Below are 20,668 nucleotides of genomic sequence, written 5' to 3'. Positions count from 1 at the left end.
GATTCGCCCCAACGGGGCCTCTCTTATAATACAGACTCTTAAAGTGGTAACAGTCAAATAACTCTGCTGACTCATTACTACCATTGCATCATCACTACAGCATTACAGCAGCTGGTCAGCTATTAAATCATCATTAACCTGACATAATCAATTAACCAAGGAGCTTTCTTATTCATATAAATATAGCTTAGCTCACTAGGCAGCACTTAATAATTATTCTGGATTGTTCATATAGTACAAAAAAATTCACCATTTTCATTAATGGGTAAACTGCACTGGAGCATAATAGGAATGAAACATATTAGAGGATAGGCAATGTAGTAAGTTCCAATATATGTTTGGATTCTACTTTCATAATGGACTTGTTATTTTACCTATCCTATTGTGGCTTTATGGCTACTTACTAACTTTGTATTGGTTATCAAAAACATGGGTACCTAACTGAAGTGTACCACAGCTTAAAAGAAAGTAACATTCAATATGGGATGATGTGAGATAGGGTGGGGAATTAAATTAGGAAGAAAAAATCAGAAGTTTGTATTGGGTAAATGCTAATTATAATAAAATTCTTCTAAGCAAAATGCATAACCTCTTAGAAGAAACTTCAAGTGAATAAATTATAGCAACAAATAATTTGCATTAATCAGATTTCTTTAGGTTTTGAAACTTACTATTTAGATTAACATTTACTATGGTAGTTTCGAGTTTTATATCTCCAATGAAGACAATATTCTATTTTTGTCTAATGCAATGCAGATAATAATCAATTTTAGCCTAAAATCTAGATATGTAAGGTTGAGAACCACCTCCTAGGTTAAAAAAATAACTATTTTCTGGAAGAGATTTATTGCATGTTTCATCCACCAAAGGTGATGATAAAATCATGGTGACACAATGACTAAACAATTTGTGTCAATAACAGAATGATGCATGGGTTTCCCATCCATACTATATTCCTGCTGCAATATCCAGCTTTCAACTTCCCTTAAATAAAACCTGATATACATACATAATTCAGAATACAGACACTATATATATATATGAAAAGAAACTGAGTGTAATAATGATAAATGTAAAATTTGATAAGTACAAGGGCAAGAAGGGAGGGAAAGAATCTAAACTGGAAATTTAATTTGAAGGACATTGAATATTTTAATGGCTATATATATTTTTACTTACCTTGAAGAGATTTCCCCAAGCCTTGGCCCAGCTTCCAACCATGCTTCTGTAGCAAGCGGTGTCCAATATTATCCTGACAGACAGAAGAGAGAAACAAACCAAAAATATTCCAATAATATATTCTTCTTTTACAATGACATTTTAACACATGGCGAGCAAGGTAGTTTTCTACATGTATGCATGCAAAATAAATAAAATAAGAACTACTTAAGGGCAACAATTGCCCAATAAAAGGGAAAAGATATTTACATAAAAACAAAACAAAAAAACTAGAACACCTGCTGGTAAGATTTTTCCACAGGAACAGAGTTCAGGAAGGATCATCATACTTTCTGATGGTGTGCTGGGCAACTTTTGTGCATAACAGGGAAAAAAAGCAATGGGGAAAAATAAAGAAATCGACATTTAAAAAGCATTAAATCAATCTAGTTATACAATCATATCCATCACCTAAAAAGCGCCACTTGATTTTTGTAAAAACAAATAAACAAACAAACTAACTAACAATGTGTTTAGTTTATTTTTTACTTGTTTGTGTGTCAGACTTTGAAGAGATCACGTTAAGTTGTTAAGTGTCAGACTTGCCCCACCACTAGAAACCAAAACACAATCAGAGCAAAATCCATGTTAGATTTGATTGTTTTACAAATAAAAAATAATATATACATATAAATATATATATATATATGCACACATATATATATATGCATATATAACCATATATATACATATATACAAGCACACACACACATATATATATATACACACACATATATATGAAAATTAAAACATGCAGCCATTATTAAATTGAAAAAGATAGCAAAGTTAGTAAAAATACAAAAGTTCAATTTAAAATATTAACAAATTAGAAATAATCAAAGTATATATAAATAAAATGAGCTCAAGCGTAGACCGGATGATGCATTACACATGTAAACTAACAGAAATACTAATATGTTAGGATGAACAGGCCTAGCAACAGGTTAAAACAGCAAGGAACCATTAGTGCTTGTAGGGACAAAACACAACAAGCATAATGTCTCATCTTTTAAAAAGAAAATCAAACGTACTAAAATTAATAAGAGGTAAATGTAGCAATTCAATGTTAGCTTTTGACATCAAGATAAAGTAAGAAACTAGCATATACATAGCTAGGATGAAATTAATTTCAAGAAAAACACTGGATTCCCATGTCTGCCTAATATTAACAGGAAGGAGAAAGATTACAGGGAGCCATATATGGTAATTATCCGTTTCCTGGTGAATCTCCCTTAAATGCTCTCCCTAAAATTATTTTCTTCACCTGGAATATAAACTGAAGAAATTAAATATAAATTAGCTCCCCTTTTTCTTAACACTCTTATCATGTATCTTCTTGCAGAACCTCTTTCCCTTATTTTAGCAATGGATCTTCAGCAATGGATCTTTAATGCTATTAGACAGAAGAGGTTTTTAAAAAAACACACAGCTCTGTCAATCTGCTTCTTCTACCTGAATTCAATTACTTCAATTCAATATTCCATTTTATTTATTTCAGGGTTGAACTCTAATTTAAATCCAGCCCTTCAGGCAGCCTTGTAGAAATAGATGACCTCTATATCTGTTGATCTATAACAGTGATGGCGAACCTATGGCACACGTGCCACAGGTGGCACGCGGAGCCATTTGTCAGGGCACGTGAGGCGCTGCCCTGTCAGCTGGCCAGCGCGCATGCGCACGTTGGCCAGCTGAGTTCACCCTTTTTTAAAGCCATTTTTCGCCCTCCCCAGGCTCCAGAGGCTTTATAGGAACCTGGGGAGGGCGAAAAGAGCCTTCCGCACCCCCCCCCCCCGGAGGCCCTCTGGAGGCTTCATGAGCTTTCTTGAAGCCTCTGGAGCGCAAAAACCCGGCTCTATGGGCAAACCGGAAGTTCGGGAATTGACTTCCTGTTTGCTCGGAGGGTCATTTTGACTTCAGGGAAGCCTCTTGTAGGTCCCTGAAGCCTTCGGAGTGCTTAAAATGACCCTCCGAGCAAACCGGAAGTCACCTCCTGTTTGCTCGGTCATTTTGACTGCTTTGGAGGCTTCAGGGAAGTGTCCTGAAGGTCCCTGAAGCCTTCGGAGTGCTTAAAATGACCCTCCGAGCAAACTGGAAGTGACTTCCAGTTTGCTCGGAGGGTCGTTTTGACTGCTTTGGAGGCTTCAAGGAAGTGTCCTGAAGGTCCCTGAGGCCTCTGGAGGGAATGGGGGGGCTGTTTTCGCCCTCCCCATGCTCCTATAAAGCCTCTGGAGCCTGGGGAGGGCGAAAAAACCATGCAAAAATGGTGGGGTCAAACCTGTAGTGCGCGCATGCGCACTCGGGGGGTTCGCGCACTGCATTATGGGTGTGGTACGCCTGCACACAACCCCCCTGTGCTCCCCCCACTTATGGCACGTGAGCCAAAAAAGGTTCACCATCGCTGATCTATAACTTCTATCTCTCACTAGGCCAGACATGGACAATGTGAGGCTCTTATTATTAAGATGTATATTCTGACAATTGTTATCACTTTAATTGTATGTAAGAATATCTCTGAAATTTGGCCATCATATAATGATAATGCACCTGTAATGCAGATATAAGATCCCTTGGCTCTCAAATGATAAATCTGGTGAAGTCTCCTTCTCTTAAAATCTCAAACAAATAAAACAGCCGATTGGATAAGCCAGGAGTTTGATTCAACATATAGTGTGTGCGCGTGTGTGTATGTAGGCAGATGATAGTTGATACACACATATGTAGATCTATATATGTGTGTATTTATTGTTATAATTTCACGCATATCTATCTAGGCATAAATCCTATTAAAATCAGTGGATTTATTTTTAAATAAATAAATACATACAATACTTTTCCTTTAGGACTACTAGAGGTGCTGAAAATAATAGTGGGACCATATTATGAAAAAATAAGAGGCTCATCAACCCTTCCTTCCGCCCCCACCCCCTCAGGTTACCTATCTTCCCCTTCTCCACCTTCACTTATTGTATTTTTGCTTCTGTTGTCCATGCTTAGTGTTTGCTTTACTGATTTCTAATGGCTGAATTAGACTAAGAGATTGTCTCTTTGGCTGATACTTTCAGTTTAAAACTTTTCTAAATCTTTTTAAATACTGACTTTTCTAAATATAGAAAAATGCAGCGATTTTGGATAGTTATTAACTGACTAGTATTACTATCAGATTAATAAGAAGTTCTGACAAAAAAAACTGTTGTATTTCCATTCCTGCAAAAGGAAACAATTATTGCTCAGATGAGACATTGTGCTAAACATGTTGTGTGATGAATGCACTAAAAAGTAACAGACAAATGAAGCCATTATGCTATTTCCAAAAGCAGTGCAGGTGGAGTGAAAGCATTTCCATACGAACCTGGCTTTAAAAACTGGGCTGTCAAAAGAACAGTTAAATGTAACACAAAGTAAGAAACTGTCCAACCAACTAGTGGTAATTTGTTGCTTTTAATGTGTTTGTCTTGTTTTTATTCACTGCTTGCGAATAATGTTTTTAAAAAGAATGAACGCATAAATAAACACAAGACTAGCTGGGAGTTTTAACAGCATTGTGACTGACATTGTGAAAGAGGAGGAGCAGGGAGAGAAACAAACATTAAAACTGAACATAGGGAAAGAGAATAAAACTGAGGATGGTTGTACACATTAGCACCACGCTTGCCAAGCCACTCAAGAGATTCTGAACGCTTCAACATACAAGTTGAAGTTTCTATCCTATAAAACTCCTATGACTTATGGAGATGTGTAAATTTTCAGACTTCACATTATTCTTCTGTGGATAAAACAGGCACACAAATCAAACCATTTCTTAAAAAAAAACTAATAGGTAAGAACACTTCACTAGATATCTTCAGCAATTAACTGTCTCCTACTAAATTCTGTTATACATTTGAGGGGATTAGAGGGGTTTATGAACACAAAGTTCAATTAAATTACCTCAAAAAGATTTTTGTTTAATACAATAAAATAATGTCACTGTCACCTCCTGAGTGGCTTCAAAAGGGATGCTGATTGTGCATCAAAGAATTTATAAGCAGGAACAGCTAGGTGCTATAAAGGGTGCTTCCATGCAAAATAGGAGGGAGAAAAAGAACAAAAGCCCCAAACTTAGAGCTTACTGCATGACACAATGAAGGCAAGAGAGAAAAAGCCCAAGAGTAGTGCTACATCATTCAGCATGTGCAGAAAGCACAATATTTAGAGTGCTTGGCAATATACAGGCAGCTGCTAAGTATCAAATTGGCAGTACTATACAGATATCATTTTGGATCCAGGGGAGTCCACAGATCAGTATAGATGTGCAATGTGACAAAAACTAAATCCCCACAATTACTACAATATTCTTCTTTTTGCATTCCACAAGGGGGTTTAAGAAATAATTTTGACCATCTTGCCTACAATATTTGATGATCATAAACACCAATAATATATGACAAGGGTTAAGCAAGAAGGAGAAAACATGAAACTAAACTATCTATCTCAATAAAATATTAAAATAGCCTTGCTAATATGAAGCACAATTGATATGAATGAAAAAAAAGGGGGAGAAGTGCATTGTTTGTTAAGTATTTGCTCAAATTGCTACCCTTTTCAATATAAATAGTTAAAACTGTAATCATCATGAGAACTAACCTGTGGGAAAAATCTATTATCTAGTCAGGCTCTACATGGCAGAGGATAAAAAAAGAAAGAAAGCTTGAAGCAAATAAATCCTATTTTTAACAAGGAAAGGTATAAAACCTTTCCCCCATATGCGGGTTCCTCTTTTTATTTCTTCCCCAAAAGAACTGAAATTGGCAGAGTCTGAGGTATCAGACAAGAATTCAGGTTCAGTCCCACTCTTAGCCCTTGTTAAAAGAGGATTTTACAAGGTAATCTGAGTGCCCCAAAGTATAAAGCTTCATCCTTAAGCAGCTTTCAAACAGGTTACTTTTGAGCCAAAAGTGGATGCTAGAACTACATGGTTGTATAATAATCTTCATTTTGTTTCTGTCACTCAGAATAAGTCAGGGATTGGAACATCACTTTTCCTATTTCCTGAATATTTTCTGAGTGCTATTTATATTTGTAATAATCAATTTTTAAATACCCCTCTGCATCAATTGACCAGAAGAATGGACACAACAGACTGTTCCATTTTTCTTTGCCTCACATAGCTATCAATATTCTTTTAAACCTTGTTTTATTCCTCAGTGAGGAATAGATTTGCTGTTCACAGGAATAGATGTAAACTGGTCTTAATATGGGTTGACTAATATTATATCTATTACCAGAATAGTACCGCTAGATTTAACCCTGTCACAATTGACACTAATAAATAAGATAAGAAGAAAAAATAAGAAAAAAATGTGAAGATAAACCTAATTCTATAAAACCAGGTTCTAAAAAATGTTCCAACTTGGAGGGATTCAATTCATCCTTGAAATAACAGGGTTTTTTTTATTAAAGGATTGATAATCTGAAATCTCTTTATACCTACCTGTGGATTCAGTTACTGACCTAATTTCTTTTCTCAATATTAAGTAATAAATTTTCTCAATAATATAGTGTCACAAAGGAGATGGACCTAAACATAAGCTTACTTCTGTCTATAGCAAAGTAGTGCACAATAAGTTTTCTATTTTCTTTACCAAATGATGAATACTAATTTCAGCTACATCATTCTTAATCAATGCAGTGATCTGCAGACTCCCAAACTAATCTTTTACAGCTACCATCCAGTTCTATTCTGTAGCAATACAAATCAGGATCACCTCAAAAGATAATGCTGCAGAGCCACATACAAATTTAACTGTGTTCCCAAGCAAAGCCATTCCCCAGATTTTTCTAAAATTATTTGTGCTCTCCCTTGGACTTTGCTGCCAGATCCAACTAGTCTCAGTAGTTTTCAGCAAGTTAAACCCACTTATATTTTAGAAGATTTTTACCTACTATTGTTCAGTGCATAAAACCATTTTTAGTTCCAGCTGAAATAAAAGGATTTTATTTACCATATTTTTCAGAGTATAAGATGCACCTTTTTCCCTCAAAAAATAGATCGAAAATCTGGGTCCATCTTATATACTGAATACAACATTTTTTGCCTCCCGAAACCCCACCCCCTTCACCAAAATGGCTGTGCATAGCTTGTAGGAGGCGTTCAGAGAGCTCCTGGGGGCTGGGGAGGGCAGAAATGAGCAAAGAACTAGCAGTTTTTTGCTCAATTCCCCCCCCCCAACCCCCAGGAGCACTCTATAAGCTTCCTAAAGGCTATCCATGCCCTTTCGTTTGCTCATTTTTGCCCCCCCCTTCCCCGGAGCACTCTACAAGCCTCCTAAGGGCTATGCGTGCCCTTTTTTTGGAAAAAAAACCGGGCCCGTTTTTGCGAAAAATGGGCCATTTGGGGGGGGTCTGCAGAGTGCAAAAACTTTTTTTTTAATTTGCCTTTTCAAAACCTTGGTGCGTCTTATACTCCGGTGCGTCTTATACTCCGAACAATACAGTACTAGGAAAACGTTTTCAATACAAGTAAAAATTACTGTATTTTTATACCTGAAGTTGAACAAATAAATCTGTGAAATAAAATCTTAACTTTTGCACCAAATATAATACAAGCACATGAACTCAATATGGGATGCAGCACAATGTTCAGTACTTTCATTACTAGACAAAAACAAAAGTCACCACTTAGAACCAACCCCTAGTTGGTCCCTCTTGCTTCCTGCAAGAACCATCCCTCTCTGTGAGCTGGCTGCTGCCCCTGACATTCACCTGCAAAAACAGTCAGAGCTGAAAAAATAAAGGCAGCCATTGAAATTGCCAGTCACAAGATATTCTTCTAAAGGATGGATTTAAATCATGGTGAACCTGGAAAAGTATTTTTCTCCTGGTAATGATTAAACAATCTTCATTACTTTGTTAATATCTAAAAGTCAATAGTTTTGGTCTTTTCAGTTCTTAACTCTATCCTCATATATTTTTCTCTGAAATTTTCTGAAATATTTCTGTAAAGGCAAAATTCACATATCCCATTAAGCCAAAACTTTTTCTTGCAAAACACAGTGGGCTTTATTTGCATCAGAATATAGCAAACTTTCTGCTTTAGCACAATGTACAGCTAAAGCTAAAATCTATAGTATAGATTTTTTCAAAAAATAGTGTAACAATTACTTACTTTGTTACCTACCTACCTATCTAAATCAAAAGAAGTTTTGATTGAGATAACACCAGCTTTAAGTTTCTAAACATCAGAGACACTAAATTCCAAAAATCTAGTTCAAATTTTCTACAGTAAATGTGAATAATCTATTTTTGATATAAATTGTGATGACTGAAAATAAATTGACTCAAATCTTGAGTTCTATAAATTCATATTTAGTTTCCACTAAAATCAATGGAGTTTAAATAGTAATACATTTGTCCAATTCCAAAATTTAAATAATTCATTCTGGATCCAAACAATACAAAAAGTAAAAAATTAATAATTTGTATAAAGTTAAGAAAAAATATACCATGGAACACATCAGCAATACTTATAGATTCTAGAATCTCTGCTCCTGAGAAAGAGTGTTAACTCTTTCATGTTTTTAGACTTTTGGGAAAATTGGTTTGTAAGGTTACGGATTTAATTCATTATTCAGATCTGTGGATCAGAATCAAACATTTGGGCTCTTATGATCCTTTTAAAGTTGCAATGTATCTTGATGCACTGATGCACTGCAATGAAATAGCACCGGGCTTTCTTATTACATTTCTTTTAGGATGGTCAGCAATATGTATATTGTGAGCATTATGATTATGGATCACACAGACATTTACCTTGTAATAACATCTCCAATACGCCATACAATATTGCTCCAAAACTAACTATTTCATGACATTTACAGAGGGAAACTGGCTTTGCATTTCAATTGATATGTGTGCTTATGCATGCAAACAAAGCTGAATTATTCAACAGAATCAAATGCAGCTGCATTACCACCATCCTTCCCACCCTCTCTGCAGCATTATTTCATGTGTCACCAATGACTATCATGCCTAATTCTAGCATCATGCCAGCACAATGAATAGATACTGAATGCAGTGTTTGTTGGACAGAAGAACAGAAATAAGAAATGGGAAGGGGGGCGGAGAAGGGGGAAGGAAACCCTAGAAAAGAAATTAAAAATGCAGACCGTGCAAATACAAACCAGGTCATGGCTGCTTAGCTAATTTGGACCAACTGCTGTGAAAGAAAAAATGTCGAACACCCCAAGTTGTGTAAATTTCTGTGAATATCTCAACACGCACACAAATACACACACACAAACATCAATCTATTAAACAGGAAAGCAGGTATATATTTTTAATCTGTGTATATATTTTAATCTGTGTATATATTTTAATTTTTGTATGCATATATATATATATATATATATATATATATATATATATATATATATATATACGTAGATTAAAAAATATATAGAATATATGGCTTCTTAATACTGTAGATTTTTAATCATTCATGAATGCAGTGACATTTAGAATAAGAGTTAGTAACCTTTAGGTAAAATTTTAACTGAGTTCCCTTTTAACTTCTTCATAGCTGAGGGTTATATGCATTAATGATCCAAAGAAGATATGACCAGAGAGATTACATTGGGACATGGTAGGAACTGACTTAAATATAGGGGAAGAAATGAATACTGTGGTTTGAAAAATAATTAACTAAAAAAGTTGAGGAAAGCAACCACTGTTAATAATGTTGGCTAGGTTACTCTGCTATTCCAATATAGGTAGTTCTTGATTTATGATCACAGTTAATCCCAAAATGTCTATTGTTAAACGACACAGCTATTTAGTGAACTTTGCCCCATTTTATGACCTTTATTGCCACAGTTGTTAAGTGAATCACTGAAGTTGTTAAGTTAATAACACAGTTGTTAAGTGAATCTGGCTTCTCCATTGACTTTGTTTGTCAGAAAGTTGCAAAAGATGATCAAATGACCCTGGGACACTGTAACCCTCATAAATATGAAAGTTGCCAAGTGTCTGAATTTTGAGCATGTAATCATGGGGATGATGCAATGGTGAGAAATGGTCATGTCACTTTTTTCAGTAGTGTTGTAACTTTGTAAAGTCACTAAATGAACTGTTGTAAATTGAGGACTATCATACTAGACTAAGACAAAGGTCAATATGGCCTTGTTCTCTTCCCTAGTTTTAGATAATTACCTTTCAAATAATAAAAAAATGGGGCAAAATATTAATATTCTTAGGGATCTGTGGATTCCAAGACTCCTAAGAAAGATTCGAGTATCTCATGGAATTGTCTTTATTACTTACTTCTTAGTTCTTTATTATAGAATTGCCTTACAGATTATGCCAAGAACAGATTAGGCCATGTGTCTACCCACAGTGCAAAAATTCCAAGGACAATTACAATTTGCCACAAGAGGGAGGAATGTAATACAGGTGGTCCTTGTTCAACAGTTAGTCTAACAATTGTTTGAACGTATAACAGCACTGAACAAGTAGTAGTTATAACCAGTCCTCATATTTATAGCCATTGGAGCTTTGTTGTTATCATCGTCATGTCCTTGTCAACATCTGACAAACAAAGTCAATGGGAAGCCATCAGGAAGTCACATGTCACAGTGACAAGAGGTCATCATTTCCAGGACTGCCGGAACAAGCACAGTCGTGTAACTTTTTTAAAATTTACAATCCTGTTGCTTAACATCAAAGTTTCCTGTCCCAATTAGCATTGTTAAGCAAGTGCTAACTATAAGAAGGAGGTTGGCAAATGCAAATCTGTCCTGAGACTAACAGGTGATGACAAGATTAGGGTGCTTGGGAACTCCTAAACTAAAGATACTGTACATCAAAAAAACTAAAGAGATGGAGAAGAGAAAAATGTTTAATAGATTAGATATTCTTTATTCCAGTTCTAAAAATATTGGAAGGGGGGAGGTTACTTTATTTTTATACTTAGAGCCTCATCCAAATCCTTTAAACTGCCGAATTTCAAATAAGATATTTATGCAGTAGAAACTATAACTATTTTATTTCAAAAGAAGAAAGCAATTCAGAAGTATGATATGAGGTGAAAATTCAAAAGTGAAAGATGCATAAAAGAAAAAATAAGTGGAGAAGCAAACAAGGCAGAGACTTCATTCTTCCTTGTCTGTAGATATTCTTTAGCAAATTCATAATAGAAGATCTTTTAAAATATAAAAAACTATGACAGTAGTATTATTTTGCGATTGCCACTTATTTATGCCAATGTTGCTGTTTTTATTCTGTATTCTCCTTCCCTGGGCCAAACTAAATATATAAGACTTCTCAATATTGATTAATCTGCAAATTAAAGTAGTTATTTTGTTATGTTAGGCTTTTGATTTATTAATGTGATTTAAACAATTTTCAAAAGAACAACCCTTAATGATCTACCTTATTTTAACATTAATGTAAGATTGGCAAATACACTAGTATTTATCTCTTCTAATAAGAACGTGACTGCATTTAAGACAAAGAATATGTGAGCACTACCTAGCTTTGCCAGGGGCTTGAAATAAAAAAAATTAGGTCTTACCGATTCTATAGGCTTGTCTAATGACGCCTGCTCAATCTCCAGGTGGCCTTCTTCATACTGATCAAAGTGATTACCCTGCAAGAGAAGAATCATATATTAGTCCCTCATTGTGATATAAACAACTGTGCTTGAGTTACTGTTAAAATGCTCATTACAATTACTACCTATAGTTTTCTCAGCCTACTTTATCTGTTAATTATATTTAACAGCTTTGTATCAGCTCAGTTTATTATGTCTTAAAAGACGGAGAATTCTAATCTAGTATCCACATAATGCAACAATTGCATGGCATATTTTACTAGATATTTTAATATCTTGAGATTACTTACTGACACACCAAGTCACCCAAGCGTAGTCATTGCTCCACAGAGCAACAGTTAACTGAATGTTAGATGAAGATGCATCACATTTCAAAGCAATTCAGTTCTCATATTTTTCTGCAAATCTCATATAAAGCAAGCACATTAAGCAGTTATTAAATAAATTTAATAAATATCACAATAACAGTATGGCCATAAGCATCTGTGCTGCCATAAATAAGCTTCCATAAAAGGCAAATAAAGCTTAGAATAGTAATTTTTGAATTTTTCCACGTATCTTTAACCTCAAATATTTTTTATTTTGAATCTGTTTATCAATATTCACCAATTTAAAAAGCTAGATTATATTAAAGAGAATAACTCCAAAGAATTAAAATCCACAATTTTTGTTTCCATTTCTCAATAGTAAAACAGAAGAAAACATATCACTGTTTTTATTTTACATTCTTGCACATTCTGAGATTTTCAGCTGCTTTTGTTCCTCCAAGATTGCATTTTTATTGTTGTCCTGCACCTACTAAAACTAGCACCTCTTTAAGAATTATTGCAAAAGTAACAACTGTACTTACTAGTAATATTTGCAGAACTGAGATTGCTAAAACATTTGCCCAAATGCAGGCTTTCTCTACAGAGAACACACTGTCTTTGCCTTGGGTACAAGAGATGTTCTATTTGGATGTTCAGATAGAATTCTGGTTCACTGCATCTATAGTTAGCTACTGGGAGTTCTTTCAATCAAAATCTTTTAAAGGTCAGTTGACCTTTAAAATCCTAAATGGCTTATATTCTGACAATCTTAGAGACAAGATTCTCCTGCTATGAACCTGCCCAATTAACTAAATCAGATCCTAATGTTTCCATCCCCTCCCCCACCAGCAGTCCTCTATTTTAAGGTGTTAACCTGATCAGCTCCAGGCAATGGAATACATTCTTTAAGGAAGCATATTTCGTTTCCCATTCACCCAGTATATTGTAAATTGTCAAAACCCTACATCTGTAATGCTCTCTACATGGGGCTCCCCTTGAGGAGACTGCAGTTGGTCCAGAATGCAGCCGCGCGGGTAATCATGGGGAGATCGAGGTTCTCCCATATAACACCTCTCCTGCGCGAGCTGCACTGGCTTCCTGTGGCCTACCGGGTGCGCTTCAAGGTGTTAGTCACCATCTTTAAAGCGCTCCATGGCATAGGGCCTAGTTATCTGCGGGATCGTGTCCTGCCCCATACATCCCTGCGGCCCATTCGCTCACACAGAGAGGGCCTTCTCCGGGTGCCGTCCTCTAGAGACTGTCAGAGGGCGGTGCCCAGGAGTAGGTCCTTCTCTGTGGCGGGTCCCACCCTTTGGAACGACCTCCCCCCAGACATCAGGACAACAACCGATCTCCACTCCTTCCGCAGTAAACTGAAGACCCACCTGTTTCGGCTAGTCGGCCTGGCATAATCTCGACAACTGTTCCACCCCTTGGTTAATTTTAATTGTCAATGTTAGCTTTTAAACTTTTATTCTTATTGGGGTTTTAACTTCTCTGATTATTGTATTTATTTATTTTTACCTCCTCCTTTGTAGTCCGTAGACTGTTGCTTGTGTACGTCGCCCCGAGTCCCTGTGGGGAGAGGGGGCGACTAATAAGTCTGATAAATTAATTAATTAATTAATTAATTATCTTTCATTAAAGTTTATTTCTATCCTGTTTTCCTGAAAATAAGACCTCCACGAATAATAAGCCCAATCGGGTTTTTGAGCGCATGCACTAAAATAAGCCCACCCTGAAAATATTGCAACACAGCAGCAGCCATGAGGTGACCATGCTCACCCCCGCCTGGGCCTAAAAAATAATAAGACCTCCCCAAAAATAAGGCCAAGCGCTTATTTTGGGCATCAAAAAAACCAGTACCAATACTATCTTTTCTGTTTCTATTGTTTTTAATTATCTTGGTATTATTTTTAAATTTTATAATTTGTATTTTTAATCGTTGTAGTGTAAAATAATCTTGAAATAATCTTGAAGAAGGAATGCAATTAATATTAAATAAACAACAGTACACTCTTGGGAAAGACAAGGGGGTAAGAAACTCAAAATAACCCCACCCTGCTTCTGTTTGGTATAAGAGGGGGCAGAGAAATTATCTGGCAGGCTTTCAATTTTCTATTATTACATCCTACTAAATGTCCAATGTTCTGGGTTATCATATCAGAAGTATTTCTTTACCTAAACAAGAGGAACATAGTAATCAAGGGCAGGCAAAAAACGAATGGAATCAGAAACGACTTCTAACATCCTGCTGTTTCCTTGCAAGAATCTGGTGGGCAGCATTAGGAACAGAGGTGGGTCCCTCCCGGTATGGTACGGTACACCAGAAGAGGTAGTGAAAATCTGGTATACCAGACCGGACTGGTAGCAGGCTGCCCACGCCCCCGTACCAGCAAAAGAAAATATATTCTGCCATCCCGGAACTGCGCTGCAAGGTAAGGGAAGCAGGTCTTGGGAGAAACCTTCCTTCTCCCTTCACAGAGCCTGTGTGAGGAGGCAGTCTGGTTTGAATGCAGGCGGTTTAGTGGCTGGTGCCTCCTTTGCTCATTGGGGAAGGCAGAGAAGGTGCGCGATAGCTGAGGGCGAAAGTGCTCCCCTTTGCCCTTGGTGGCGAGGACTGCCATATTGCACGCCTCCTTCCCTGGCTCAGCTCCTATCGCCGGGATGCCGCCAAGACAAGTGAGGGGCCAGAGAATGAAAGTAGGCATGTGATAAAGCAGCACCTGCAGCAAAGGGCAAAGGCGAGCGCCTTCACCCTCTGCTATCAATAATACAATACAATAGCAGAGTTGGAAGGGACCTTGGAGGTCTTCTAGTCCAACCGCCTGCCTAGGCAGGAAACCCTATACCTTTTCAGACAGATGGCTATCCAACATCTTCTTAAAGACTTCCAGTGTTGGGGCATTCACAACTTCTGGAGGCAAGCTGTTCCACTGATTAATTGTTCTAACTGTCAGGAAATTTCTCCTCAGTTCTAAGTTGCTTCTCTCCTTGATCAGTTTCCACCCATTGCTTCTTGTTCTGTCCACAGGTGCCTTGGAGACTCCCTCTTCTTTGTGGCAACCCCTGAGATATTGGAACACTGCTATCATGTCTCCCCTAGTCCTTCTTTTCATTAAACTAGACATACCCAGTTCCTGCAACTATTCTTCATATATTCGTTCAGGTTTCTTCCTAACCATCTTGCTTCCAAGTATTTAAGGCTTAGAGCTACAGTACTGAGCATTATTCCTCACCGAATAAGAATCTCCTTGTTAAATGTAAGGCCACAGGAATAATTCTGCATCTTTCTTAGAAATTCCCAGGATCAATAGGCAAATGAAGAACCATGTTTAGACCACGTTTAAACAACATTCCAGGCCATAAATCATGGCTTAACATGCCATATTGGCTGTGTTCAAGTTAACAAGGATTAATTGAGCAAACATCATGAGGGTTTAATATGATGATTTGATTAAAGCATTTGTTTGATTTAGACTTACTTAGCATTTATAGTTGCAAACTAAGGTTGTTAATGTATTGTGATTTTTTTGCCAATTCAATCCTGTTTTTCAGTATAAGCTATTATAATGAAGTGCAGCTTCACACAAACCAAGTGAATTTTTAGTATTAATGAGAGAAGCCATCCAAATGTCAGGCTGTTTGGATTTTCCAGTATAGTGGTACTTCAACACTTGTCTGTTTCAAAACTCACTGAATTTGATACTCAATGCATTGTCCTGGTACTTGTTTGTGTGGTACTCAACAAGCTGTGATAGGAAGAGGGATGGCTGTGGAAAATGGACAGGAAGTCGGCCATGCTGGGAAGGTTTCTGCAAAAGAAAGAGGGGGACGACTGCAGAGGAAGGACAGGAAACTTCAAAGGTTGCAGAGCAAGGACGTGAAGAAGATGGCCATGCTGGGAAGGTCACTGACATAGGAAAAGTGACAAGACAGAAAGTCCTTCCCAGCTGAAACAAAGGGTCATGTGCTTTGTTTGGCATTCATGGTTTTTAGTACTTGTCACACCTCCCAGAACCAATTAACAATGTGTACCGAAGTATCATTGAATAAGGACCAATATATTTTGGATCTTCCAGGCTGTAACTAGAATCATGCCATGGAGATGGCTTTGATGCAACTATTCAGAAGTTGTTATAAAAACAAAAAAGTCATCATTATTTGCACCATGGAAAGGCAGTAGTATTACCGGTAGGCAGAGATTCAAACTGGCTTTTCCCTGACTCACAGGGGAAAGGGAGGAAAATACAATCAGATTTGAAAGATTTTGTTAATATAGCCTGCTCTATAAATCAAACTTCTAGTCTTCTTGTGAAGCCTGTTGCCTAATCTGAGCAACTTTGAAGGGCTACTGTGTTTCCCCGAAAATACGACGTGTCCTGAAACTAAGGCCATGCCAGATTTTCGCGATGGCCAAAAATATAAACCCTCCTCCTAAAATAAGCCCTAGTGAAGGGGTGGGTTTAGCCAGAACAGGGGGCAGCCCTTCCCTTCCCCAGTCACCTCAGGGCTTCTTGGCCCCTTAATCGGATCAGTTGGGCCGCTCAGTTCACAAAACAGCTGATTCGCGGGTGCCGCTCACACCTCTACCTACAGCAAATGCTGGTCACTTTTGCAGCCAATCGCTGCTGCAAAAGAAGCCGGAGCCCAAGCAACACAACCCAAATGACTCATGCCATCCTTGCCTAACGGTGGCAGTCACAGCTCACAATTCCGTCCACGGAACAGGAAAAGAAGGCATTAAAATCCATACTCTTGGGACATCGGAAGAAGCCCTGAGAGGAGACGCTGCTGCCGAAGTGCAGGAAATCTCTCTCCCCCCCCAACCTGCAAATCGTCCTTTCAAAGAGGAGTTTCACCAGGATGAAGGTGACACAAATGCCTCCTTCAGCCACCTCTTCATCCTGGTGAAACTCCTCTTTGAAAGGACGATCTGCACCTTGTGGGTGGGGGAGAGATTTCCTGCACTTCGGCAGCAGCGTCTCCTCACAGGGTTTCTTCCGATGTCCCAAGAGTATGGATTTTAATGCCTACAGGAGGTAGGAGCTTCTCACCTGCATATTCACATTGAAGGCTCGAAATGGGGCGTTTTTACGAACGGCTTGAAAATGGGGAGGGAGATATTCCTGCCTATCCCTCTGTTCTGAAGGTCAGTACAGACTGAGAACAGGATACGTAAGAGACGAAATCCCCCCTCCCCATTTTCAAGAGGTTTGAAAAACGCCACATTCCAAGCCTTCACATTATCCAGGATTGCAGGATTGAAGGCATGCGGGAGGGAAGATTTTGTCAGTCTGTGACCTTCAGAACAGGGGGAAAGGCAGGAATATCCCCCTCCATATTTTCAAATGGTTTGCAAAAACGTTCCATTTCGAGCCTTCAGCATATTGCAGGACTGAAGGCTCGGAATGAGGCATTTTTGCGAACGGCTTGAAAATGGGGAGGGGAGATTTTCCTTCCTCTTACCCTGTTCTGAAACTCAGCACATAGGATAAGAAGTAAATTCCCACCCCCCACCCCTTTTCCTGGCAATCGTTCTTTCCTTGGGATTTCAGCGCAGATGCACATCCCTCACATGCTCTATCCGAAGCTGCCTCTGCGTCTGTGCAGAGCTCCCATGGAAAGGATGGTGTGTGGGTGTGTGTGAGAGAGATCCCTAACCCTCTCCCCCCACCTGCAAGGCAGCCACATCCCTCCACTAACCTGCTTTCCTGCTCCATTCTCCACTGTCAAGTGCAGGGTAAGAAAAGTAGTTTACTTCCAACTTCGCGAGATCTTTTTTATATTTTGCGAGAACTTGGAAGGTATTTTCTGGTATTTTTTTTACCATAGGCACACAGTCTACTTTTCTTGTGTTGCATGTGGAACGGATAATGGAGCTGGAAAGCAAGTTAGTGAAGGGATGTGGCTGCCTTGGAGGGGGAGGGTGTGTGTGTGTTCGTTTGTTCTGCCAGGAAGAGCTCCCCGCCTCCCGCGAGGCCAGAGCAGCAGAGTCAGCTGTTCCGCGGCCAGCAAGCAGGACAGGCGAAGTCCAGGATGCAAGGAGAACTTGGGTCATTGTGGCCGCAGGCAAGCAGATGGTGGGACGGAGAGGGTGAGGCTGGTGGGCTTGCTGCTTTCTGCACCTGAAAAATAATAAGCCCTCCCCCTCTAATAAGCCGAAGGCCATATTTCGTGGGTCAAAAAAATATAAGACCGTGTCGTATTTTCAGGAAAACACGGTAACACATGTATTGTACAAAGCCATCCTTTAAACATATTTGCTGAATAACTCACAAGGGTCTGGGGTCACAAAACAAGCTAAGGCAAAATCAAACCTCATTATGAAATTCAGTGAAACTTCATCTGTAAAAGAAGTAAAATCAAAAAGTTGCATATCAGTGCATCCAGAAGATACAGACTGCAGAAAGATGATTTTGATGAGATTGTTTGACTTCCCCTTCCCTATGGATCCAATTTGCATTTCATACCAGCAAAACACTATCCTAGACAAAGATGAGCAACAAACTGGTCTATGCTTAACTTTTCCACTTCTTGGAGTCAGAGTATTAGCTAGGCTGAGTAGGACAAAGAAGACTCCCAGTTGGAGGAGAATAACATGGCAATGAGAAATGGGAAAATTACATATTGGATTAGTTTGTCTGTTTCACTGCATAACAGCACTGACAGGAACTCATAACCAATTCTGTCATTGCTATGTGGGGGAGAGTAGCTGTAATTTCCTTCTGAGCGGAGATTCTTTAATCTCATTCCCTGACTAAAAACCTAACTCAGTATCAGTAAAAACCAGAAACCGGGATTCTAAAACCTTATCCTAAGATCAGGAACAATAATCAATTTTTAATGATTGTTGGAATCTATACACTGGGAAAAGTGTTTGACTCAGTATTCCAGCAAGCAATACAATACAATACAATAGCAGAGTTGGAAGGGACCTTAGTCCAACCCCCTGCCTAGGCAGGAAACCCTATACCGTTCCAGACAAATCTTAAAGATATCCAGTGTTGGGGCTTCCACAACTTCTGGAGGCAAGCTGTTCCACTGATTAATTGTTCTAACTGTCAGGAAATTTCTCCTCAGTTCTTCTCTCCTTGATTAGTTGCCACCCATTGCTTCTTGTTCTACCCTCATGTGCCCTGGAGAACAGCTTGACTCCCTCTTCTTTGTGGCAACCCCTGAGATATTGGAACCCTGCTATCATGTCTTCCCTAGTCCTTCTTTCTATTAAACTAGACATACCCAGTTCCTGCAACCGTTCTTCATATGTTTTAGCCTCTAGTCCCCTAATCATCTTTGTTGCTCTTCTTTGCACTCTTTCTAGAGTCTCCACATCTTTTTTACATCGTGGCGACCAAAACTGAATGCAGTATTCCAAATGTGGCCTTACCAAGGCATTATAAAGTGGTATTAACACTTCACATGATCTTGATTCTATCCCTCTTTTCATGCAGCCTAGGAATGTGTTGGCTTTTTTGGCAGCTGCTGCACACTGCTGGCTCATATTTAAATGGTTGTCCACTAGGATTCCAAGATCCCTTTCACAGTTACTACTATTGAGCAAGGTATCACCTATACTGTATCTGTGTATTTCGTTTTTGTTGCCTAAATGTAGAACCTTACTCTTTTCACCATTGAATTTCATTTTATTAGCTAATGCCCAATGTTCAAGTTTGTCAAGGTCCTTCTGTATCTTAAGCCTATCTTCTGGAGTGTTGGCTATTCCTGCCAGCTTGGTGTCATCTGCAAATTTGATGAGTTCCCCATTTATTCCCTCATTCAAATCATTGATGAAGATGTTGAAGAGTACTGGGCCTAAAACAGAGCCTTGGGGTACTCCACCGCATACTTCCCTCCATGTAGATGCAGTTGCATTGAGGACTACACGTTGAGTGCGGTTGGTCATACAGTTACGAATCCATCTGGTGGTGATGCTGTCTAACCCACATTCTTCTATTTTACCTAGTAGTAGGTTATGTTCTACCTTATCAAATGCCTTACTGAAGTCCAAGTAAACTATATCGACGGCATTCCTCTGGTCCACTAATTTTATCACATTGTCAAAGAATGCAATAAGATTAGTCTGGCATGATCTGTTTTTGACAAACCCATGTTGGCTTTTGGCTATTACTTTGTTTGCTTCTAGGTGTTCCCTAATTCATTGCTTATCTTTTCCAGAATCTTTCCTGGTATTGACGTCAGGCTGATAGGTCTATAGTTTCCTGGATCTATTTTTTTTTCCTTTTTTGAAGATGGGAACCACATCAGCTCTTTTGCAGTCCTCTGGCAGTTCCCCGGTGCTCCAGGATCTCTGAAAGATATAGTTCAGTGGTTCTGAGATCTCGTCTGCCAGTTCCTTCAGAATCCTGGTGTGTAATCCATCCGGTCCTGGTGATTTGAACTCGTCTAGGGTAGGCAGGTGCTCACTTACCATTTTCTTCCCTATTTCAACTTGTGTTCCTAATCTGATTTTTGTGGTGCTGTTTTTGATAGGTTGGATTGTTTTATCCCTTTGTGTAAAGACATGCAAAAAATTAGTTCTGCTTTCTCTCTGTTG

The 20,668-nt window shown here is 38.5% G+C and overlaps 1 protein-coding gene across 1 annotated transcript in view; it reads right to left on the bottom strand.

Moving 5' to 3' along the window:
* Positions 1–20,668, bottom strand: part of GPATCH8 (G-patch domain containing 8) — a 103,595-nt gene that overhangs the window by 66,765 nt on the left and 16,162 nt on the right. The window contains exons 2-3 of the mRNA XM_081932561.1: positions 11,765–11,839; positions 1,180–1,252 (exon numbers count right to left, since the gene is read on the bottom strand). Coding sequence (XP_081788687.1) covers positions 1,180–1,252; positions 11,765–11,839 — 148 coding nt within the window. The remainder of the gene's footprint in view (positions 1–1,179; positions 1,253–11,764; positions 11,840–20,668) is intronic.

The sequence above is a fragment of the Natrix helvetica genome, assembly GCF_964273705.1.
Source record: "Natrix helvetica genome assembly, chromosome: Z".
Taxonomy (NCBI): Eukaryota; Metazoa; Chordata; class Lepidosauria; order Squamata; family Natricidae; genus Natrix; species Natrix helvetica.
The sequence above is the reverse complement of the archived record's forward strand: the minus strand, read 5'-3'. Positions and strand labels throughout refer to the sequence as shown.